Source organism: Phyllobates terribilis, unplaced genomic scaffold (genome assembly GCF_046119375.1).
Source record: "Phyllobates terribilis strain yellow unplaced genomic scaffold, ASM4611937v1 Scaffold_2__4_contigs__length_985480577, whole genome shotgun sequence".
NCBI classification, from domain to species: Eukaryota; Metazoa; Chordata; class Amphibia; order Anura; family Dendrobatidae; genus Phyllobates; species Phyllobates terribilis.
The window spans coordinates 168,641,018-168,667,674 of NW_027362762.1; the positions used below are offsets into that span (position 1 = coordinate 168,641,018).

The window sequence follows — 26,657 nt, forward strand, 5'->3', positions numbered from 1 at the left end:
ACTCACCAAAAAAAAGAAAAGTTTCCTGAAGCGGATTCTGATTCAAAAACTTGTAGCTTTTAAAAGTTTTAAAAAAACTCCATGTGACCGCACCCTATGTGAAAGTTTACACGGAGGCTACGTTCGCACGATGAGCTTCTGGTGAGTTTTTGACGGTGCAGAATTTATGCACCTATTATTTCAATTAGGTTACTTGAGTTTTTTCATTGCGTTCTTGTGTGCGGTTTTTAAAATGCGTTTTTATCACGTTTTTGAAGCTGCGGTTTTTGTGGATTACATGCGGTTTTGATGCGTTTCCGCCATGTAAACGGACAACACACGCTTGTGAGTTTTTTATCTGTGAAATTTCTGCATCTAATGCAAGTCTATGGGGAAATTGCACACAGAAATCTCAGCGTACCCGCAAGAGAAATTGACATGTTGCGGATTTGAAACACGCACCGCAGGTCAGTTTACGCAGCGTTAAAAAAAAAGCACAGAGGGCAGGAGATTTCTATAAATCCCATCCACTTTGCTGGAACTGTAAGACGCTGCGTTTTTGACGCAACAAAAATATGCAGTGTCAAAATTGCACCAAAATCTCATCGTGAGAAGGTAGCCTGAATCTTTTTGCTGAATTTTTGGAGCTGAAACTGAAACCCTCCAATTCCTCAAGAACTTAAAGGGGTTTTCCCATGAACAAAGTTAATTTTAAAGTTGATTTTAATCTATAAATCTTGGAATAATGATAGTTTCCACAATTGGATGTGTTTAAAAAAAAATGTTCCTGTGCTGAGATAATCTTATAAATGTGCCTCTGCTGTGTACTGTGTAATGGCTGTGTCTGACCGTACAGGAACATGGTCTGATCATACCACATCCTAGGCAGGGGAGGAAGCAAAAGAGTATACAGACATTACAGCATGGGATCACAGCTGATTCTTTTTGAGGTAAAGCATTTCCCTGCCTTTTTTTAAAAAATGTTTTACCTCAAAGAAAAAATTATTTGTGATCCCCGGCTGTAATGTCTGTATGCTCTTTTGCTTCCTCCCCTGCCCAGTAGATATGGTATGATCAGACCATGTTCCTGTACAGTCAGACACAGCCATTACACAGTACACAGCAGGGGCACATTTATAAGATTATCTCAGCACAGGAACATTTTATTTAAACACATCCAATTGAGGAAATTATTATTATTCCAAGATCTATTGATTAAAATTAACTTTGTTAGTAGAAAAACCCCTTTAAGCCCAGATTCATTAAGACTGGTGTTTCATACTCAAGTCTTAATGATACCTGTGCAGGAATAACCGGAACCTAATTAGCTAAGAGACGCACGCCATTTACTGAATTGGGTGCGCCTCACCAGAAATAATAATCCAGCCAGGGACTGGAGTAACATTTCTGGAGTAAGGTACAGGTACAACGTTTAATGAGTTTGTGAGGTGGGTGCCACCCATTTTGCCAGAGCTGGCCGAAACTAGTGTGAAAATGATAAAAGTAGCAAAAATTCACATTGCGTAAAGATGTTGCAACATTTCAAGATGTTGTGGATAAACACCACAAGGTTGGATAGTTTGGTGCAGCTGAAATCGCCAACCCGTCGGCGTACCAAAGGGTGGTGCCACTTGTGCACAAGCGTCTGGCGGGCAGCACGGTGGCTCAGTGGTTAGCACTGTTGCTTTACAGCGCCGGGTCAAATCCCACCAAAGATATCTGCAAGGAGTCTGCTGTTCTCCCCGTGTTTGTGTGGATTTCCTCCCAAAGACATACTGATAGGAAGTCTCTAGTGTGAGCCCCAATGGGGACAGTGTTGTCTGTAAAGTGCTGTAGACTTAATGGCGCTATGCGAGTAAAATGCAGGAAACCAAATAATTGGGCGTGTTGTGTTCGATAGAAGCCAGATTAAAGGAATTTTCGGGTATTTCCGCACCATGTGCACAGTGATGTCCTGAGTGTGTAACCTTTCTTGGCCATCTTGTACACAGACTGCCCATGGCTGAGGGGTGGCAGGAGCCTTTCTCCTCAGCCAGGACTATGGGTGTATCAGTTCCCTCTGTCCGGAGCAGCTGACTCCGTGCACCGGGACAAGGCGGGGAGTGACTCCTCAGCAGGCCGGGGCTGATCCCACCGCCACTGCCGCCTTTGTGCTCAGCCATTAGCTGCACTGGGCTCCTGCACTGGAATGTCGTTAGATAAACACTGCAGCGTAGAATCCCGCCCTTTTATACTGCCCACAGAGCTGCCAGCCAATCCCAGGCAGCGGCGGTTTCAAGTCTCCCCGCTCGCACTGCCCTGCTCTACGAAAACAAAGCTTAATTTCCACGAAATCTTTTATTTTCTCCGCTCTGACGAGCATAGCCTTTAACTGTAAGCCAAGTTACGTTCCCGGGGTGCTGCTCCAGAGGGGATTGCGGAGCAGAAGAGGCAGATCTAGGCAGGTTGTTTATCTATAGTATTGGGGGGACCTTGAAACTGCCGCTGTCCTATTTCCTCTGTTGTTTTGCTTCTCTTAGTCTGGATTCTCCATGTTGAACCAATTCTGATATTCGGGCTGGGACCTGCCTGTGTATGTATGTGCTATATGGTATGTGCAGGGCTTTCTCCTCAGCTGCTGCTCCTAGCTGTGAGCTCATTAAGCAGGATAGGATTGTATAGTGAGAGTGAGAGAGTCAGGGATTTGCAAGGGAGATCGCTAGGGTGGAGATCTGCAGATCCGATCTGGGAAGACGAGATCAGCACTGGATCCGTGCAAGTATTAGATGGAAAGCAGCTGTATCATCACCCAAGTGCAGAGAGAAGAGCCTCTGGTGCATCCAAAACAAGGTAAGGCTGCGATTTGGAGGAGGATTGTGGCGATCTGATCGCTTGTATATCGCACAGACTTCATTGCTGTGCACTGATCACACCTACTGCCCTGCTCTGTAATGGGGGAGCTGCCTCTGACGGCTGCTGCTGAGAACATGTCTGCTTTCTATGATGGGTATTCTGTAACCTTGTATTTCTGAGGTTCTATACCAGAGGAAAACAAGTGAGGACCCCTCCCTGGATGAGGGGTGTGAGCTGCACTCATTTTAAATAATGCTTTTCCTCTTGGTGTAAGAAGCCTGATGCACAGATATTCCTGCCCTGCTGTCACTGCTGCCTTCTGGTGGACTTGGGCTTTATTTCTCTGGGGTTGGTGCCAGCCTGGTTATTGTTTTTGCTGTCGGGGATCGGCGCTTTTGGGGTATTATTTGGGATTTTCCTTTAGTCGGAGGACACCTTTACTGTTGCGGACCCCCCCCCCCCCCCCCCCCCCGTTTTTTTAACTAAAATAGTTCTAATTGGTTCACTAACAGATATTGTAATATTTCACATTTTTGAAGCAAAAAATCAGTAGGATTAATTAAAAGAAGAAAAAAATAAGGTGAGAAGTATATTTATTATGATCCACACCTGATTTTGGTTTTCAAAAACAACATCTCCAGACCTGATTAAACCCTTCACGTGTACGATCAGCCTTATGTGATGATGATATACTTGTGTATTATGTGTGTGGTTGCACCAGTACATGTGTGCCATATACTTGTGTATTATGTGTGTGTTTGTACCTGTATCTGTGTGTGGTTGCACCAGTACATATGTATGCCATATACTTGTGTATTATGTGTGTGGTTGCACCAGTACATGTGTGTGATGTACTTGTTTATTATCTGTGTGGTTGTACCTGCATATTACGTGTGCCGTGTACTATGTGTGTGTGGTTGCACCAGTACATATGTATGCCATATACTTGTGTATTATGTGTGTGTTTGTACCTGTATCTGTGTGTGGTTGCTTTGCTGAATCTTCTTTTTATTGTCTTTGTTTTTTAAAAAAACAAAATATTTAAGTCCCGTCAGAACATGAGACATTGAGAATAAATGCTCTTCAGTCTCTGAATCGCCTTGACAGCTCTTACAATAACAACTACTATGTGGGTTGTGCCGCACAATGTGACAGGCTGTTTTTTTTTTGTTTTTATGGATATGAAGGTAATAACTTTGCTCCACCTGTGTTGTTATACAGAGAAGTAACCTCTATTCTGTTTTTACCAAAACAAACAGCCATTTCCCAGAATCGTACAGGTATCTGCGCTTCACGCCTCTCTGTGGTCGTGCTGTGATCCTGCTGCTCAGATATAACCTGATCGCTGTTCCCTATACAGAATATGTCCCTTGATCGATCATTTTGTCGATAACCTTGCATTGGTTTGATCACATTTGTTCATGTGTATTTGCAGGGTGAAAGGGGGGGGGAATGGTCTGTGCTCAGCTCAAAATGGATTCCTTGCATCTGTTTAGTTTGTGGGAGCCATGTGATGGCTGTCTATGTACTGCCACTAGTCGCTGAGCACATCCCACTCCTATGTTATGATTGTTGGTGGCAGAGCAGTGGATGGAAATGGCTGTGCCAATGCCTAGTAGAGGAAAGGGTTAACGTGTAAATTAGTAACCGATCTGTGCCAAAGGGGCCATGTGATGTACAGATTGATGCTCACGCGGTTTGCTTTAATGTGCGCTTATTAGGTGCAGCTGTTTGTTCGGATTATATAATGCAGCGCCATTAACCATCTGGGATGTTTTTGACAAGTGTTACGGGCCATGTACGTTTGGTGCGCTGTACCCTTTGCTTGCCACTGACTTCTGTTGTTTTTACAAACGCGTGCATAAATGAACTTGTTGGGTGACAACAGACTGTGACAGGTGACAACAGCCAGAAAGTTCCCTTACTTGAACAATATTTTCACTAAACCTCATAGAAAAGGGACAGACATGACAAAGGGCTTCTGCCTATAGGAGACCCCATACAACACTGTGGGGGGGATCAGTCACTTGGCTCATCACTTTGTATTTTAAGTGTTCTTGTACTATTAGCGTTTTATTATCTTATAGGTTAGTTTTTTTTCTAGTCTTACACCTGACATCAGGTAATCTTGACTTCATCTACTTTTGGGAGGGGCGTCACCTGTTCCTGTTTTCCTCTTGTAAATGGGCAGTTTCTATTGGAAAAAAGGTGGGATGTAGGCAGAGCCTACGGTTCCATTATCATCTTTAATTTTACAGCGGGCCATGCGGAGAATGTGTAATTGGTGGAGAAGGGTTCAACTTGATGGAGTATTTTTTTTCAACTTATGTAACTGTATAAATATCTAAATGGAAATGACTGACATGTATTTTTATTAAATTTTAACTTCCTGTGACAATGTTTTTTTTTATTTTCTTAACTTCCTCTTTCTTGAAGATGTCAAACATTTCTACAACTTTTTCTTCCACTTTGAAACAATATAATAACATGCTTGCTTGTATTTCAAAGAAACTCAATAGTTTCCAAAGTTTACATTCTGTTTCTCCACTGATGTCTGACTGTGAAGCATGTCAGGGTCACAATGAGATGGGGAATACCAACCAAATTAGGATCCTTCCCCCTACAGTGCAGAATCCACCATTAGAAGTCATCACCATATCTATACTGTTCTGTCCTCTTCACTAGAAATATCCTGAGCATTTTGCCAGGTGACCTCTTTGGGGTGTTGTTCATGGTGTTTGCATTCTGAGGAATTGGCATCTACTCCGATAGGTAATTGCATGAGTAGTTGTTCCCTAATATACAGATTTTCAGACTACTGCAGTATTCTGATAATGGAGCAATAGTTTTCAGAGGATTGACATTTCTATCAGTCTGTTTCCTAATTCCAGGGTTTTTTATGACTGCTTTTGTCTGCTGCTCCACAGAACATACTTCTATATACTAATATATATATGGCATTGGAGTGTTTTGAATAATAAGTACATACCAGGAATCACTGCCTGTAAAGATGAATCTTTAGTGATGAATTGAACGGGAATGTCTACTGCTTGGATATTAACCCATTATCTACCAATGTCCTTTTTTTGGGACGCCTAATTTTTTGCTTCTAGCAACTAAGATTTTCTAATTAGGTCCAAAAAAACAAAAAATGAAAATTGCTAATTTGGCAAGTAATGGGTTAATGGCCTATCCTAAGACTACATTCACACGTTCAGTATTTTACATCAGTATTTGTAAGCCTAAATCAGGAAAGGAACAATCAGAGGAAAAATATAATAAACATGTCACCCACTCCTGGTTTTGGCTTACTGATCATGTGAACGTGGCCTATGGGTCATGACATAGTTGTAGAAGGGTGCACAAATATAATGTTGGTGGATTTAGAATTGACGATCCAGCAAGTTGCATTTTTATTTTATCAATCTTCTCGGGAAATGTTGTGTGAACATAGCCTTAGATCATCAATATCAGATTGTTTGGGTCCAACACCCAGAACCTCCACTGCCGGCTGGGTGTAATCACTGCCCCGGGCTGTAACAGCACCACTCCATACAGTGTAATGACAGATCTTGGGTACTGCGGATCAGCTCCTATTCACTTCGATAATAGCTGAGCTGCAGCAGCTGAAAATGGCCGTTACGCACTGCATCATCCCATTAAAAGCTCATTCAGATGTCCGAGCGCGGACTGCTAATACACATGTTTTAGAGATGTTACGTATGTTTTTCTGATGTGACAGGGGGCGTGATTTACCAGAGAGGGTGTAATCTAAAACATGATCTCAAGTGACAGTTTTCTCGTGACTTTATGGCCCGTGGTAAGCCAACTAACAAATGGTAAAGACTGCAGTCTAAAGATTCACTGGGGTTTATCAACCATAATCAGGCCTTACGGTAAATCTGGTGCGATTTAAGACGGTATAGTCTGAGGCTATGTTCACACATGTTGTGTTTTGCTGCGTATTTTGCAGCAGATCTTTATGCAAATTTTCCACTGCGTTTTTGCAGTACCAGCAAAGTGTATGAGAAACCAGAATTCACTGTTCACACACGTTGCTTTTTGTTTGCTGCATATTTTCTGCCTTGTTTGCGTATTTGGAAAATAGAGCATGTCGCTTCTTTCAGCGTTTCTGCAGCAGAAAACGCACCTGCGTATTTGCTGCATATTTTTCACCCATAGGAAGTAATGGGTGGTCAACAAAACCTGCATATTTTTTATTTATTCATTTTTACGCAGCTGTTTTCCTGCCAGAGAAATGTTAGCAGCAGATTTACAGCAGAAAAAAACACAACGTGTGTGAACATAGTGCTAAGTCGGACGGCTTTAGTAAATCAGCCCTTTTCTCTGGCCTCACAATACAGGAATGGTGATCGCCACGTGAAGTCGCGAACACATGTGCTGACACGAATCGCACTATGTAAGGATTGCCGTGTACCTTCTCACACAATGAATAGCTCATTCTTTCGCTGATGAATAGGATTTCCAGGCTTACTAGTGACTTTCCTGGATGGTTTGACATGATCCTATATTATTAGGTACTTTTTTGACCTGACATTGAGAATACCCATCTCATTGGTCCACAGCAGCTGGAGAGCCATTGTTTGCAAAGCTCTAAGTCCCTGCATGGCACCCTTTCCAGGTGTTGTAGAACTTGGAGATTCACAGGTAGCAGACCACTTCTAAAAGCAGCTTATAGTCTGTAACTTGTTACTATCCCTTTAAATATGAAATATACCGGAGACTTGGCCTTAATTGAAATCTCTGATCACAGCTACACACATTGATATGGTGTATATAAATGGTAAGGTCTCCATGGGCATCTACGTCTGCCATCCTCCCGCCATAAAATCACCGCACTGAGTGCATGGCCACTCACAGTCTGGCGAGCGACAGCAATGCGCAGCAGCCAAGATCGGAGAAACCCTCTTATCTTTATTATTATGTTATTGAAACTATAAATATGTAATTGCCAAATTGGGCTTCCTTTCGGAAGCATCACATGGCATCCTAGTGATGTGAATGATGCCCAGGGCGGTTGGTTTAGAGCGCATTGAAGGGCTGCACAGCTGCTTCCTGTTAGGTCATGCTTTATATGGCTGACCAAACATCATCTCCTAGTGTAATAGTCAATGCATGGGCTCATGTACTGGCAAAGGACCGAAAACAAAGGGCAAACAGTGTCTTGTTATATTGAATATCATGAGAAACTAAGTAATTTGTATATTTAGAAACCCTAGAACTGTAACAACCCTTAAAGTGGACCTGTCACTGGGTCAAAAGTGGTCAGTTTTTACTCTTATTTTATTCCTTCTGTTTTTCTGCTTTTCTTCCAAATCCATCATACGGTTCCAGAGATTTGGGCCTTTTTTTAATTTTTTTTTTAACTATCTTTAAAAAGGGGGCGTGTCTCACATGATTGTGTGGAGGCGTGGCTTTAGCCTGACCCTGTGAGCCACGCCCCTTGTAAAGACCGTAAAAATTAGCACTAAATAAAAAAGGCCCCGATCTCTGATACCATATGGAGGAATTAAAAAAACAAACAAACCCCAAAAGTGTAATACTCAGGGGAGCAGCGGGGATAACAGAAGGGCAAGAACTGTCCACTTATGACCCGGTGGCTGTTTCTCTTTAAATCTTAATATTACATTCGATTTAACTGGGAACTAAAAGAAAATTGATGAACGGAAAACAATACAGCACTAAGCCGGGTTCAGACAAGCGTATGAAAGAATAGTAGTTTCATCAAGAAAACTCAGATGATTTTCATCCATGATGACATCCTTTTTTATACATCAGCATTTTAAAATGATACCGATCAAAAACAGTTTCCAAGGTTAATAATGGCAATGTATCAGCAAAAATCGGATGCTACACAGATGAACTGAATAGGGATAGGTTTTTTTTTCTTTTTTTTTCCTTTCCTCGTTAGCAATTATGCCCTTAAAAACAGTACACCTTGTCCCAGAAGAAAAAAGTCATGTGTGCCTGGACTGGATTTTAAAAAATAAATAAATATATATATATATATATATATATATATATATATATATATATATATATATATATATATATATATATATATATATATATATATATATATATATATATATATATATATATATATATATATACATATAATATTTTCTCAGATTTTCCCAAATTACCTATATGAATTGCAGTCATTGTAATTTTCCAGTCAAATAACTATTAGAGTACAATTGAAAGGTTTTTGTACAAACTGCCTATGATAACAGTATATTTTTTAAAAAATAAAAAACTCAAACTGCACTCAAAATGCATGTTCCAAATTATTATGCACAGCAGAGTTTTCAACCTTTTCATTTTAATAAAGAACAAAAAAATGGTCATTTTTGAAATTATAAGCATTAGCAATCCACACGGGAAAAAAAAAAAAAGACATGGGACAGGGAGAGAACAAAAACAAAATGCTTTATAAAATTATATCCTCCAGTTATACAAATGAAACAATACCAAAATAATATTATATAATATATAATATTATTTTGGTATTGTTTCATTTGTATAACTGGAGGATATAATTTTATAAAGCATTTTGTTTTTGTTCTCTCCCTGTCCCATGTCTTCCCCCCCGTGTAGATTGTAAAATACTGTTGTGCACATCATCTGCTGTTATCTAATGGGTTAACTTCCTAATCGGGTAACCGGAGACATGTGCGGGGCTTACTGGCGTCTGCGACCTGGCGATGCCAAAGAACTATTTCTAGAAAGCAGCTTCTTGTCAATCGGTGAACTATTTTAGTGATTGGTGCGATATCTGTATTTGTTAGTATTCATATAATGTGTCATAATGTTATTATGGAAGTGCGTGTGTGTGTGTGTTTTTTATATATATATATATATATATATATATATATATATATATATATATATAAATCTGTGTTCTGAAAAAAAAAAAGAAATAGTCAGGAATATATCATGCCATATGACACATACTACATTTTTACAAGTACAGCTTAGTTAAAAAAAAAAATAAAAAAAAGTACGCCTATGCAAACTTAGTTTAACAAGAGGTCTGATACAATCCATTCTAATTCCATTTATAATGTAATCCCAGGGTCTGAGGCGAGAAGAGGGAGATTTGGGTCTGAGTGTCGTAATAAAAAGGAGAGGGGGGGGTACTGTATCCTATGAAACCTATCCTTGTGTGAGAAATTGCTTTTTTTAAAAGGTACAGAGCCTAAAACCTCAGAAATTCTGCTATTCTGGCGCTCTATTCTGCCAGATAACTTATTTGTCCTGCTGGAAGCTCCCTGATTTTGTTCGGTGTGTGGCAATCATAATTTTTACTGACCAGATAGGTCTAGCTGGCACTGTCCCTCTCAATCCGTGTTTACATCACTTTAGGTTTGTATGTAGGGCCTGATTTAGCAAGGTGTCTTCATCAGTTTTCTAGTGTAAAAACCCCTTGAAATAATGTAACATTTTTGTGCATAAATTGAATGCCTTTAGGCGGTTTTATGCCCATCCTGGTCAGCTCCGCCAATAAAGGAGGCACTTGGGTGGAGTGAGGCCCTGTCCAACAAATTCGTCAAAATTTATGCCACTTCAAGGGTTCAGTCAGATGGCTGTATAAATCGGACCGGGATTGGAAGACAGTGCGCTGACTCCCGACCTGAACGTGTCCGTTTCATGCATTTTTCTGTAGCTGTCACGCTTGGGTCGGGAGAGCTGCCGGCCAGTCCAATTTCGATCCATCCAGTTTATACAGCCGCCTGACTGCAGCCCCACTATCTATTTGGTCCCTATATGGTCAGTAATTTTTCTCAGGAGTGGGAGCCAAAGCCAGGAGTGGGTGATAAATGCAGAATTGGTGACTTGTTTCTATTATACCTTTTCTCTGATTGTTCCACTCCTGGTTTTGGCTCCCACTCCTGATAAAAAATACTGACCGAATACTGATAGTGGGGCCGTGGACTTGTAGTGTAAATTACTCCAGAAATGTACTCCAAGTAACATCTATGTCGAAAGGGCATGGCAGATGTATGATGCGCCTGGTTCATTAAGAGGTGTACACCTAGTAATGAATTAGGCGCATCTTACTCCAGCGATGGTTTCATTATTACTGACATGCAAAATTCTAGTCGTAATTATTCCGGACCCTTAAGGTCTGGCCAATAAGCAAGACATTTCCATAATAAAGTTTGTTGTGGAATTCTTTGATTATCGAACATAGTTTTTGGTCAATAGAAAATTCTCGAGACCTAACATCTAACGTGTAACCAAATATCAGGCCAAGTGGAATATAAACTGGGCCAAAGGATCAAAGCTGTGATTATCCTTATTCTTCTAACTGGTGCAAAATGCAATTATTTTAATTACCCTCCCGGTATCCACCAATTACAGGTGCTTTTCTGCCTATCTGGCATGGTAGTTACTGCTTATGGAATTTAATGAGCAGAAAGTATGGTATGTGTTCATATAGGCATCACAGCTTCTGTACAACAGATCCCAAAAAAGAGCTTCATGGACTTCATTGACTTATGATGGAGTTTCTGGTGTGGTGGTCTCTGCCTTCAGAGTATGAATAGTGATGCGCTAATCTTGGCTTCAAAGGGTCGGAACTGCCGGTGTAACTGTAGCCTGATGCAAAAAGCCCATCAACGTGACAAATGGCTGTTCCCAGTCCTAGCAGTAGTGTGTGTTTGATGCCTAGGAGAATGGCAAGCCCAGGTTCAACGCCACCAAAGTATAACAGAAACACATCACCACTTCTGTATTTTTTTTCACCCACTCCTTGTTTTGGCCTGCAAGTACTGAGGTTAAAAACTCATCAAGTACTGAATGTGTGAACATGGCCTTTTGAAAGACACATAGAGCGGGCACCACCCACACAATATGGAGAAATAGGTGGTAATGACTCACATGGCCAATAAAGCATGTATAGGGACACTAGGACAAAAGGCAAAAAATAGCCATATAGAAAGAGTTAGACACGTTAAAAAATAATATAATATAGTTTTAAGTAAATCTATATAATCCACGTGGCAGAAAAAAACACTTTATGAATGTTTTTAAGTGCATAACAGAATAAAGCTGAATATACAAGATCCATCAAAACACCATAAGTGTCGGGGTTTAAAGAAATGAAACCGCTATTTCCCATAAGGCCTCATTGAGACGCCTCTGTTGTACATATGTGTTTTTTTATGGCTACCACTCATACCTGTTATAATCTATACTGCTATTCACATGTCCATTTTTATCTGGTATCACGGATGACAAGGGCCAATACAAGTCTATGGGTCCGTGAAAAACACGTACAACGCGTGGATGGCATCAGTGTACCGTCCTGATCATTGCAATGGATAGGAAAGGCTTTGTAATCTACTTATTTCTTTATCCATCTGTGAAAAACACTGATGGTAAAAACGGACACACAAGACCATACAGTGATAGTAAAAATGGACACACTGATGACACAGGACTTTTTTCCATGTACGTTTTTTAAACATGGATGTGTGAATGAGGCCTAATACAGTAAACCCTAATATAAAAGCATTTCATATAGTGTAAAAAGAATGCGTGCAATATATAGCAATTCAAAATAGTAAATGTAACCAAATAAAGTGCTACAATAAATAGTATAATAGATGTATAAATATTACCAAAGTGAACACTGAAAAGATGAAGGATGCCAAAAGCGAATAAGGGGGTCCTGAGAAAGTGACATTTCTTATAACGTGGGCACTCCATACCCCCTTATTTTCCTTTGTCATCAATCCTTGTCTTTTCATAGCATCCACTTTGTCACTATTTACAATATATTTACCAGTATTCATTTATTACACATCTTATTGTAATACTTTATTTGCTATCTTGGACTTCTATATAGAGTGCACTGCATGAACATTTAGTGTGCACCACCCGTTCTACAGAACTACTTTTCCCTTTTTCCTAGTGTTGCTATTTGTGATCTGACATTCCCCATTCAGCGACACTTTATTCCTGATGTGAAAAATAGGATGTGGCTTTGGGAGCTTGTCCCGCATGGACTATAGCTGTATAAAGTTCAATTAATGTTTCCTTTTTTTTTTCTATTCAGTTTTGAGGTTAGGAATTTATTAAACAGATTTTCCCTTTTATTTGTAAAGTTAAAGGATGACCCCTGGGGGAGCTGTAAAGGACGTCTTGATCGTCCCCTGACACACATTAATGCCTGAGGAGAACCTTATGTTGCTGCCTTATTCTGTATCATTAATAAAAAATAAAAAAACTATAATAACTTCTAATCCGTCATTGTTCTGATCAAGCCTCCGTGCGATCACCAAGCTGTCATTTTTATTGCTCGACTGCATGTGTCCATAAAGCCTTAATAAAATAAACATCTGATATGTATGTGGAGATTAGAGCTGCACAGCAGACCCTTCAGGGTTTACCCAGATTGTCCCACATATGACACTGTGCACACGCTGCACTTAATGCATTTTGCTGGCAGCAGTGAGGGATTGTGGAGGCACCTATGATGGCACCTGAGACCGACGTTATCTTCTATTCCTAGCTTTAGGAGGAAAGCTTGCATGTCTGACTAGTAGCAAAGAAGAGCCGGGGCATTATTATTGTTTCCATATAAATGCAGAACAGTCTGTCTGGAACATACAGAGAACGCAGCGATTCTTCCTTTCCTGACCGGCCGGAGTCTGGCTTTTATAGCTGCTGCTCTATACTTTGCCTCCTCTTTATACTGGGATCACTTTATCTAGTAGGAATATTCATTTCTGATGAGGCTCATCATACCCTTCATGCCTCCATGTTGCTGTATTTTATTGCTCTGTCATTCCTGAATTATCTTTAGTTTTCCAGGATAAAGTGTCTGAAGGCCATATAGTAACACAACATGGATTACACCTCCAGCCTTGGTGCATCCTATTGGTCTATGTTGACATCACTGTAGTGGTGACAGGTCGTCCGCCCATGTAACTACTACCATCAACCTCGGGCTTCTGTGGTCTTGTACTCTCTACTTATGTATCACCTCTTGGGAAGGTGACTGGCTGCAGCGGTCACTTGTGTAGATGCCAGAGTGGCGCCACTGATCTGATATTTTGTTGCCTTTGGCCGCATTTTTCGTGACCCCCTGGAAAACCTCTTTTTAATACTGCATTTGCCAAAATCTTTTTTTATGCTTTTTGCACAGAGATATATTACTTTTTCCCCAGCACCAGAAGGCGGCACAGAACGTGAGGTCTCGTTCTTGTCGGATCTGCCTGCAGGGGCATTTAGCCATCATTACAGTCTCTTCTGTCATCGGTGTCTTTTGTGCCTGTTTATAACAGTATGAATAGTCTTTGTCTACTACAGTTTGGTGGTTTCCTTTGTTGACACTGGTTTTCTTTTTGGATGACATGGCGGAGTATATGCAGCACAGCTAATCGGTGTATATACAGGACACACCCTTGTGGCCGGCTGTAAGACTTGCTTCCTGTAGCTCCAGCATGCCTGTGACCTGAAAGCTACAATATTGCTGTAGTAGTACTTCCGTGCCCATATGGCTGTTACTCGTAAGCATTTTGTTTCCACTGCCACTAGTCTCTGTACATTAGTGATGCAGCCTCTGGCGTATGTGTATATGTATATAATATGCATAAAATATATATAATATTGGAGACTGCTCTGATCCCTGCTGCGCTGCTGGTGGAGACTGCAGCCGTTCATTCTTTAGTGAAGAAGTTGGCAGGCACATAGACATAAGACCTCATTATGGCTGCCAGTAAAAGTTGCTTGCTTTCTAGCAATTGCTAGTTGTGAATTTAAAGTACACATGTAGCTGGTCGTATTTTATTTTTTGTTACCCACAATAAAATGGGGTTATAATTAAAATAAATTTGTGCTATATTAAATTTCTAGAGGAAAAATAAGTGGCATCTACAACCTCGCATCCCATTCTTAAATATATTTTCATTAGGTTTTTAGCCACTAAGTTACCAGGATGTTTGCAGTAAGGGAGTACGGGGGCAGTTACCCGAGTCCTGCACGTGCCCCTAGAAGCCTTGAGCACATGTGCATTTCACAGATGATGCTGCGGACCACCGTACGCCTGGTTTTAACATGGGCACATTTGGTCAACTTGATTACACAACGCATCTGCAGTTTTAGTGGCCCCAAAACTAGTTTTAAATGGTATGAATAATTGCTGCATCTAGAATATCTACCATTTGTTTCCGCCAAGCAATCAGAGGCTTCTATGTGGAAACCTTATTACAATTCTGAGTTAATTTGTAGGTTTATTGTATCTTAACAGGGCACTGCATTTTTATCATCTATAGTATGAGATATTGGCATCTAATTGAATCCTGATGAAAGGAAGAGAATAGGAACACTTGCATACTCTTAATGAGCCTCTATTCAGGGGACAAAAAGCTGGATGGTTCTTAAAGAGAACCTGTCAGTAGGATCATACCTCCTAAGCCATCTATATGGGCATGTAGGTCATAGGAAGCTGAATAAAATGATACCTTCATATCTGCGATCCGATGTCTTATAAAAAAAAAACATGGATTTCTCTGAAATATGTAAATGACCTCTTCCAGGCTCTGGGGAGGATGCTGCCCGGGAGATAAATCTGCTCACAGAGATTATTTTACATGAAGGAGGAGTTACCAGTGTGAGACAAGGAACTAACACAGAACAGGAGAATTGAAATTTGTCTTCTTGCAAACACATTTTTTGCTTCTCTCTGAGCTCTGCTGTATTGTAACAATATTACACCCTGTCTGCCTGTGAGCTGGAATCTGAGAGGATCCTGCAGATGTGTCAGGTATAATCACACACAGCTCTGCAGTGAGATCAGGAGAGCAGAGAGCGGCCATCACACATCACACTGGTATCTCCTCTTCATGTATAATAATCTCTGGAGGCAGAGTTATCTTCCAGGCAGTGTCCTCCCCAGACCCTGGAAGAGGTCATTTATATAAAGTGATAAAAGATGATTTATCCACAACAAGACATCTGATATGAGACATACAGGGATACTCTCCTCAGCAGTCTGTAGCCTGTATGTCCATATTAATAGCTTAGATAGGTCAAATGTGGTGACAGATTCCCTTTTAAAGGGGTTGCTCGAGATATGTAAAATGGTGCACACAGGCAACAGTAGCGCTAAAACCGTTAAATAATACTCCTCCATATGGGCAGCACGGTGGCTCAGTGGTTAGCACTGCAGCCTTGCAGCACTGGGGTCCTGGGTTCAAATCCCACCAAGGACAACATTTGCAAGGACTTTGTATGTTCTCCCTGTGTTTGCGTGGGTTTCCTCCGGGTTCTCCGGTTTCCTCCCACACTCCAAAGACATACTGATAGGGAATGTAGATTGTGAGCTCCAATGGGGACAGTGCTGATCATGTCTGTAAAGTGTTGTGGAATTAATGACGCTATATAAGTGAGTAAAATAAAAAATACATTTGTAAAAATAAATTCCAGCGCTGCCTACCCACTAGCATGCGGTTTATATTGGCTGCAGATCTCACAGCCTGTACACCCCTGCAGCCAGTCACTAGTCTCAGCAGTCTTGGAAGCTGTATGTCATCATAAATAACACATAAATATACAGTAGATCTTTTTTTAAAGGAGGATTTGTCACCAATTTGTGAAATATTTGTATTGAAGTAACCATTTCTGGAGCATCAATTCTTGGAAATCAGCATTGTGTTGTACCTCTGTAGTTGCTCCATAAATAAGATGAAACGTTGCTGTTTTGTCTCTTTATGGGTTTGACAGTAGTTGTTTTTTGGGGTTTTTTTTGCGTTCGTGCTGCTCTTCCTGTTCTTTATTTTTTTTCTTTTAATGATTATTGGAGGTAGCCTCGGAAAGGCTTGCGGCTTGTACCCGTCCCTATTGGATCTTGTCTTGCTGTGCTGTCCCTTACTGAATGTTTTGTGGGGGTCAGAGGATAGAAGATCCAGAATTATTTTATGGGGAATACAAGTATTTGCTACAATAGCAATCAGGAGAGGTGACCAATCATCTTTAAAGCATTTATCCTAATGACTGGACTATGTTACGTTATTTTTTCCTGTGTCATCTAGTTTGTTTTTCGAGGTCTGTGACTCATGTGAAGCTATGTTTGGTGCTTGTATAGGAGACTATGTAGGTCAGTGTGTTGCCATAATGGCACATAGAGGGTACACAATGTATGCCACGCTCGTAACTACATCCCAAGTGTTGTGTTTAGCTAAATGTAAAATCTTTTACTCTAAAGGGCAGATGTCGCTCAAATTGGGCACATGTGCCGGTCTGTGTGTTCCTGTTTACACCACCATGCCAGTAGAAATCCCCACATTGAGCTCATCGGTGTGGAGAAGCATTCATACTACAGGGGTTTTCTAATGACAAGATATTTAGGGGCACGATGTAGAAGTGGACCCAGACAGAAGGGGCCACTGTGCCAGAACGGTATATGGGTCCTTTACAGTTCAATAACTCATATTGTACAGAAGTAGAAGTGCCCCCTTACCTCTTGGCCAACTGTGCAGCTGCCCAGGGTGAACCAATAGTGTGTCCACCCCTGGCACTATGTGGTGTTGAGTGTTGACAACCCATATTCCTTGCAGACTCATTTTGAAGGGGAGGGAACCCTATAGCCTGCTTTATCTAGATGAGCCAAGAAGCCATAATGTAAATGTAATTTATAAATGCTGTACAGAAAGGGGTTCGCAGACAACATGGTGCCCTCTCCTTCTAACACCACCACTGCAGGGTGTGCCCAGAGTCTGGTAAGGCATTGTTTCGCTTCCTTGTTAATTTTCTGTATTTCCTTTTTTACAGGCGCGTGTCTTACTTTCATAGCATGAAGATTTTTTTTTTCCATCTTGAATAGCTGTTCATCTGTGCTTTATAATGGATCTCTCAGGGCCGTGTACATTTTGTACAAAGACATTTCAGTCCTTGTTCTTTAGCAGTAAAAACCCACAACTGGCGTTGTATTATTATGAGGCTAATTTATTGTTATTACAGCTACAGCTCAGATCCCAGTACCTTGAAAAAAGTCAGTGTTTTACCTAGCTGTGGACAGGATAGATATATTCTCTTTCACCTCTGGTTGATCTTTGGCACATGTAATTCAAGGGTCCTCTCTCTTGGGGTGGCCTCTCCAGGGTCCAGCTTGAGAAGTGTCCAGCTTCTCTTTTCTCTGACACTGGATCCACAAGACTTATTGAAGCACCATCTGCCTCCTCATGCTACATTATAGCTTTGTGGCCCTAAGTCAGTCCTTCTCTTCACATTTATTTATACTTTTTTTTCTTTCTTTTTTTTCATTTTATTATAACTTTTATACAATAACTTTGATGTAATAAAGAAAAGTTCTGAACATTCTGCAATGACTCTGTAAAATATATTTTTAGTCCTTGTTTTTCGTTGACTGCGATAGAACAGTGCCCTTAGCTGCCCCTCCTTATTTTTTTCTAAAAAAAAATAAATAGATTTATTTTTTTATTTTTGGTCTAGTAAAATTTTTTCCCTGATATTACAATGTGTAATGGTCACAGCGCTCCCACCTTGTGAAAACCTCAGTAGCTTTGAATGAAATTTTAATAAAATTAAATGTAAATTGATCTTAGTTGTGGCCACAAGGTTGTGCAAAAACCTCATGGTCATTAATATTCTGCACTTCATTTCCACTTTATTTTTAATAATCCATTTGAAAGTCACAGCTACTGTTATATCAGGCAACCCCTACTGCAGTGGGCATTTAATATATATACCTGCATGACTCCATAAATGGAGGTAGGAACATTCCCATAAAGCAGAAGTAGCGTTACGATGGTACATAAATAAGTGACTCGCTGGTTTATATGCTTCGTGGTAGTTTAGATGTACTGACGGATAAAATGCTTTTATGGCTATTCATCTTCATTTCACAAAGATCTGTCACCAGTATAAAACATGTGGACAAACGAGTATAAGTGAATATGAACCATGTCTGATTCTTTTAACGGATGGAACATGGACAGGATAGTCAGACGAATGTTTAGCCTGAACCAGCAAATAATGACAGGACTCTAAGATCTCAGTCAGATGGCCGTATAAATCGGACCACGATCATAACGCGCTGCACGGACTGGGCGGCGGCTCTACCGACCCAAGCATGACGAGAGAGCCACCGGCCAGTCCGTGCACTGCGTTTCGATCTCTGCCCGATTTATTCAGCCGTCTGACTGCGCCCTAAGGGTCATGATATAGTTCTAAAAGTAACACAAATATGATATTAATGTGATGTCAGTGGATTTAGAATTAATGGCGATCCAGCAAGTTGCCTTTCATCGTGTTATCAATCTTCTCGGGAACCAAGGGCAGCAGGTATTATGCGTGGGTTCTCTGGTTTCCTCCCACACTCCAGAGACCTACTGATGGGGAATATAGATTGTGAGCCCCGATGGGGACAGTGACAATGATGTCTGCTTATATAGCGCCATCACATTCCACAGCGCTTTACAAAGCACAGTAAACAAAAAAGAAATCCAGATTCTCAGTCTGAAGTTTCCATAATGTCTCATGGTTTCAATGGGGCGAGACTTTCTATGCTTCATCTAGAATAAAGTGGGGCCAAGAGTCACAACTGCTGGTAGTCTCTGACCCTTTTGATACAGTTGACATCATATAAAATGTAAATCCCTTGAGCTGGTTGGTGAACTGTGGGAGCAATATCAGGCTGGTGGTTTTAAAGAATATATTAAATAAATTCTGTCTTGCCTTCATTCAGACAGTAGTATTTTCGGTCAATGTGCTATATGCATGCACAACGGACTGCACACTGCCCGATAAGTCATGTGCTAGGACGTGTGATATTCCACCCGCTCCTATCGTCCGTGTCTAGAGAAATCGCAGTGTGCACTAGTCAATATTTTGCAGATGAGACAGTTTTTGTATCAATGACTCTTGCGTCGGTCCACCATGCACATGACGCTGCACAACACGGACCCAGTCATGTCTGCAGTCTGAGCCTGTGACTGGCTCCACAAATCGCACCACTGTGCTTTGGTGCCATATTTAGAAGGAATGCTATTGCCTAGCACCGAAGATGTATATTAATTAGGCTTGAGACCAGGGGTGCACAACCTACGACCCTCGGTGCCTTCCTGTGCGGCCCCCTATCCGGTCATCCCTGAAAGTGTCTGGGGGCTGCTCATATGTATATTCCATGTTGGGTAACTATTAATGGTGCACTTTGTGACCATGTCACCATCCAGGTAAGATGTAGATGACTTAAAGAAGTGACCGTGTAAGGCTGCCACCATAACCATTGTCATTTATGGGAGAAGGGAACACTTGGCTGTGTCAGCGTCTCGCATAAACTACAATGGCGAAGGGAAGAGACCATGGATTCGGCTTTCTGGATGGGAAGAGAATAGAATCTCTAACTTCTGTTGGGTGGGAGTCCTAAAGATGGAATAAGTGCCTATTAGATATTTATGTAGTGATGTTCATAACGTTTTATTGTGGCTCATGGGGTAGGTGCAATCTGAATATAAGGCCCCTGGTCTAGAGTATCTGCTTCTACTCACAAATTTCCCCTGCTTTTACTCCAACCCCCAATTATTGTAGGCAGATTCTTTTCCAGGGGGAATACATATTAGTGATTATAGTAAAGGATTTGGTATGTCCAGATTGCTTTCCCTCTGTGCATAGAAATCAGCAACAAATTATAGGACATTGGAAATTTTACAAAACCACATATTCACTTTGTGGGAAAAATACAGCATGCACCTGAATGATTTACCAGCTCATCTGGGAGATCTCTCCATTTTTTTTAGGTCTTCCGGAGAGTTGTCAAGAGTGACCTAAAGCTGTGTAATGGTGCCGTCTGGCCTGGCACCGTCCCCTGAACCGCTAGGTGTTTGTTCTGCGCAGCTGCTGGCAGCATATGGAGACATGCAGCTCCCATTTTAGCATTTCTGTCCGCTAAGGTGTTAAGCAGATGTGCCAGGAGGGTCCCACCGCCTGTTGTAATGCCCTGTAGATCAGTAATTGAAACTGAATAGGACGTAATGTTCTGCGCTCCAGCTGCTCTCGTCATGCTGTATCGCTCATAAGCAGCGTGGCACCGGAGAACATCCATAACTAGTCCTGTCCTGCTTCAGGAGAATGGCTCTCGTCCTGTAGGCCACATTAGTCTTCTGGAGATAATAGTGGTTATTGCAGCTCTTCTTGGTAGCTGGAAAACTATCAGGATGTCATCAGGACTTGCATGAGCCCCGGTTTTGGCTCTGGATATTTTGGAACTGTTACAAGATGGTTGAATGTGCATGTACTGCTAGCACTGTCTGAGGTGGATGATATTTGGGATGTATATTGTGGTGTAATACCAGTGCTCTTTGCGCATAACTACATCCAGGCTCGGACTGGCCATCAGGAACAGATGAATCCTCCGGTGGGCCACCAGCCTTTTATCTGAGCGGTACTTGGCACTCTGTTAAGATGCTGCCGTTGTCTGTACAGTCAACCCAGTTCATTAATATAGAAATTTGTGAATGAGCATAAAGTCCTATTTGGATGTAACTAAAAAGTATGGTCATGAAGTTGAGGTTGTTGGTGGGCCCCTGGCACCCCAGTCCGACACGAACTACATCTAACCCTACGGAGCTATCCACATGCATTGACAACACAACCCCATGTAGATAAAGGACTTCTACAGTTATTACTGACAGCAGAGGTTTTGCTTTATTTAAACACCTGTTAAAGGGGCATTCTCAAGTTTGGAAGCTGTCTTTATCCAGCGCCAGGAGATGGCGTTCAGGAATATCTGGCACTCCCATAAGAATGAATGAAGCGGCAGTGTGCATGAGCGACCACTGCTCGATTTCCCATGGGGATCTTCAGAGCCTTGGTTCTTGGCACTGGTCGGACCCCCCGTGATCGAGAAGGTATCCCCTATAGTATTGAGTTACCCTCTACAAAGCTGCAGTGCTTGGGTGCATATGAGTGACCACGAACACCATCAGCTCTGCTACATCTTTTCTACCGCACAGCTACATTTGCTCTTCATTAATTACTTGAAATAAATGTATCCAGAATGAGCTGATGCATAAGAAGTGATAAACGGCTCTGAAGCTCGGCAGGAAGTCATTATTAGCCTAAAGGAAGACAATGGCAAAGAACTTGTAAGAACTCCCTGAGACGGAAGCTGTGGTCCTATAATTAGAGGCTTACTACAATGGACATATATATAGCATCATCACATCATTAGTCCGTTTTCAAGCTCCTACTCCCAGAATTTAGTGTCTTTGTTAGTCATTTAATGGGGACCGTCTATTTCTAAAACAAAGGTCTCAGTATTGAGTCTCTTCCTAGACCCAGGTGGATTTGTTACGTCATTTCCAGCTTCAAATCAGAAATATGGAGAATTAGGTCCCCAAGATGTGCAATCGTCAGATATAAAGGGAGGAGGAGAGATCACTCTAAGGCCAGGTTCAGATGAGCATATGGAAAGTGATTCATTTTTCATCCAAAGACCATTCTCATCCGTATGCCCATATGCAATTTTTTTTTTTTTTTTTTAAACCTCCATATGACATCTGTTTAACAACCACCTTTTTCAATCAATTTAGTAAATATGATGTCCTTATAGCATCCATTTTTCCTTTTGAGTTTATGGCTACATTCATACATCTGTGGGCAGCACGGTGGCTCAGTGGTTAGCACTGCAGCCCTGGGGTCCTGAGTTCAAATCCCACCCGAAAACAACATCTGCAAGGAGTTTGTAGGTTCTCCCTGTGTTTGCGTGGGTTTTCTCCGGGGTCTCCGGTTTCCTCTCGCTCTCCAAAGACAAACTGATAGGGAATTTAGATTGTGAACCCCAATGGGGACAGTGTCGATAATGACTGTAAATTGTCTGAATTGTGAAGCGCTGTGTGACTTGTCGCTTTTTTTTTTTCTTCCCCGCACAGCACACTGACCCATAGTTGTTTCATTGAGGCCGGGGTCACACGAGCGATGATTCTCTCATGTGAGCGAATCTGATCGATTGTCATTAGCATAATCTGCCCAAACTCTGATCAGAGTGCTATCTTGCAGTGATCCAATTCTCTTGCATGAAAAGAATCTCATCACAGGTGTGGAGAAGATGGAGAACTTCATTTCTCCATAGTCTTTGCCCGCATAAATTGGACTGCACTCAGATGACATCCGAGTTAGGGCCAATGTTTTACACGCACCCATAGACTTGAATGGGTGTGCTTGCTCCAATTTGCGGATCCACTCTCAGCATGCTGTAATTTTTTTTTTTGTTGTTTTTTTTTTCCCTCATGCCGCAACGGCATGAGAAAATTGCAGCTCTGCACTGCCCCATAGTATAACATTGGTCCGAGTGCTATCTGATAAAACCGGGTAGCACTCGGCCATGTTATACACTTTTGTGAGTGAGCCCTAACACTTGGAGACCCATTTGGCAATGTTTTGGGTAAGTCTACACGAGACTGAAAATCTGCTGTTCTGTGTTGCATTGTTGAAAACAATGAAAAAAATATGCAACATTGTAAATTCTTATCTACTTGGCTGGTACCGTAATTCACTGCTGGGAATATACAATTGTTTGCATGAACCCCTTACGATCGTTATGCAAATGAACACAACGAGCCCTGCTCAGCTTTCTGTAATGTTGATTGGTGCTTGCTATTAGCAGCTTCACCTGCCATTTAAATGGACATTTAGAAAATAATAATGTTCTCACATCTGTCTATAATTTGAGGCAAATACAACCTTTCTTGTAACTTCTTTTGCTATTAGACTTTTAGCCAACTTTTCAGGGTAAGCCGTTATGTCCATGATTGGTCTCCAGGATAAGTCTTCCACCTTTTTTTGAGATCTTAACCTTTCTTCCCTTAATTCCCCACACTACCCCCTAAGAGCCATCAACCCTGTGAAGTCTTCTTGCTATTGCTCATACATGGGATCTAGCTGTATAGATCTGTCCTCTGTTTATAGCTATACCTGTTTTACCTGCGATGCAAGACCTAACGACCATAAAGCCATCAGGTCAATTACAAGAAAGCCACCAGAGAGCTTGTATTTGTAACTTCCGTGAAACACAAGTATTTGCCAAAAGCAGTTCTTGTAATTGCTATCTTTTCGGTCCATCACTCTGTCCACAGCTTAAACCATGTGGGTAACTTCACACCTGTTCTCTAAGTGTCTCCTACTGTCCGGCAGGCCTGCAGCCCAGATGGTAATGACCCTGTAACCTTGTATATCACCACTGGCTACATCTGGCTACTTTTGAATATCCTGCTAACTTTATTTCCATGTGCATTTTTCATCATGAGTGATTCTGAGACTACAAGTCTACAACATGGTGGTAACTGTCTAAAGAGTAGCAAGGTAATGTGCCAACTACCTGACCTATTCAGGTTGGAAAGCTCTCGGATTCCATCATCTAGGGACAAATTCACACGTTCGCATCTTGTGGTCAGTGTGAACTGTAGTGCGCGGTCCAGCTCCAGAACTCCTGACCCAAACTCCATAGCCTCTAAGACATGTATGAGGCAGTCAAGTTCTGGTCAGGGAACCCGTGGCCAAATCCTGGCTGTGTGAATCTGGCCTTAAAATGAGGAGCTCTATGGTCATTATCTATCTCTCTGCAATATATTCAAAGTGAGCTTAAGTGCATGTTCACATGTCGCATTTTTGCATCTAAAAATGAAGCATTTTACTGTCCCAGGAAAGTGAATGAGATTTCTGAAGTCTCATGCACACGTTGCTTCTTTTTTCCTTGCAGATTTGAAGCAGTCTGATCTTCAGCATGTCATTCTTTGAGTGTTTTTGCAGCATTTTTCACCTATTCTAATGACTGGGGAAAGAACGCATCAAAACGCTGTTGTTTTTTTATGCAGCGAATACTTATCTAAGTGTGCACGTACCTTAAGGTCGCGTGCACACGTTCAGTATTTGGTCAGTATTTTACATCAGTATTTGTAAGCCAAAATCAGGAATGGGTGATAAATACAGAAGTGGTGACGAGTTTCTATTACCGTATTTTTCAGACTTTAAGGCGCACCAGACCATAGGACGCACCCCAAATTTTGGGGTGGAAAATAGAAAAAAATATTTTTTTATAACATAGGGGTCCGTCTTATAGTCTGAATAGGTATCTTACCTGGGGGGGCGGTGAAGCGAGGGTCACAGGAGGCAGGGTCCTTCAGGAAGCCGTGGGAAGTGGAGGAATGCTGCGGACCCTTGATGCGAGAAGCCGGTGCTCCAGCAGCGGGGAGTTGCGGTGGTGGTGAAGCAGGATCGCAGGGCCCTCTGTTCCCTCCCTCAGGAACCCAGTGGCTGCAGCAGAAGTGAGGTGCTGGAGGGGCCTGGCGCTGGGGGTCCGTGTAGATCACAACTTCAGGAACATGGCCGCGGCCACCGGCAAGCCGCTCACGCTTCTCTGCCTCACAGCCAGACACCGGCCCTGGTACCCGGCCAGGCCCCCAGGCAGATACCGGCCTGCCTCACCACTTCTTCTGCTGCCGCCTTCCTGATGGAGGGAGGGAACTGAGGGCCCTGCGATTCCGCTCCAGCACCACCGGTAAGTTGCGTTCGGACCATAAGACGCACCCCCCATTGTCCTGCCAAATTTGTGGAAAAAGTGAGTCTTATGGTCCGAAAAAATACGGTATACTTTTCCGCTAATTATTTTACTCCTGGTTTTGGCTGGTTTTTGTGTGGTTTTTACTTGTTTTAAACTTGTCATTTGTTTGTTTTTTCTTCTGTGCAGTTTCCATGGGGTGTGTGGTTTTTTGTTTTTTTTCTTGTTTTTTTTTTTATAATAAAGCCTATAAATTTTTGCCCAGATATTACTGTAGATCCTCATGTTCTTCTGAATGTCCTACATACGAACTATCTCTAAGGGTACGCTCACACGAGCGAATATTATCTCTTTCGAGAGAATCTGGTCGATTATGCTAATGACACTCGACTCAAACTCTGATCAGAGCTTGTCAGCTTACTGTGATCTGATTTTCTTGCATAAAGGAATCGTCTCACAAGTGCGGAGAAGACCGAGAACTGAGAAAATAACCTAAGTGCTCACACGAGCTAACTTTGGGTCTCTCCACGTGGACAAAAAATAAGTTTGCCTGAACGTACCTTTACTAGCCACCTACAATATTAGGATCCAGTTTGTTGACATTTGTGGTAGAATAAAAGAACGGACAATGAACCTGTTGATTGTGGATCTTTCAGGATAATTCTTTCCTATGATTTGCTCATTACCGAAGCCTCTTGGATAACACATTCCTGGAGTTGGTATGGGAAGTAAGCACAATTAAACAAATGCATTTTTATGGTTGGACTGTAGATGTTATCTGCAATCAGTAGCAGCAATGAGCAGTCTTGGAGCTGGTCCAGGAGCTTGCTTATTAGTTTTGTCTCCCCATGACCTATTAAGGCTGTTTGATGCATGGAATTCTTTGATATGAACTTTTGATTGACCGTTTTCAAGTCGAAAATTGCGTTTACCTCCAGGCATTTCCTGTAAGCTGAGCTTTTGATTTTTGTATGATGTAATTATGTATTATGCAGCTTCTGTTTAGCAAAGTATCAAGAGGCGCTTGTGCTGGATGGGACGAATGGTTAGTTGGGGTACAAATTTCTGGAACTTAAAATTGAAAATGCACATTTCTGATGCACACCAAGTCTTTTATTCATAAACGAAGCGCAATATTCCCACAATAGTGGGCTCAAAGCTGAGTAGGAAAGGGAATGGATGTCTCTGGTGCGAATAAACCAGCATTGTCGTGTATCAGTACAGTTGTCAGTCTTTTTAAAGGTGGCCATACACACTAGGTGGCTGACTCAACCCCTAATTAGCGGACTCCTGCCTC

General features: G+C 41.7%; 1 protein-coding gene across 1 annotated transcript in view; it reads left to right on the top strand.

Moving 5' to 3' along the window:
- The first annotated feature begins 2,244 nt into the window (after positions 1 to 2,244).
- CTDSP2 (CTD small phosphatase 2) overlaps positions 2,245 to 26,657 on the top strand; it is a 35,861-nt gene continuing 11,448 nt past the window's right edge. Inside the window, exon 1 of the mRNA XM_073663255.1 lies at positions 2,245 to 2,808. Coding sequence (XP_073519356.1) covers positions 2,745 to 2,808 — 64 coding nt within the window. The 5' untranslated portion in view covers positions 2,245 to 2,744. The remainder of the gene's footprint in view (positions 2,809 to 26,657) is intronic.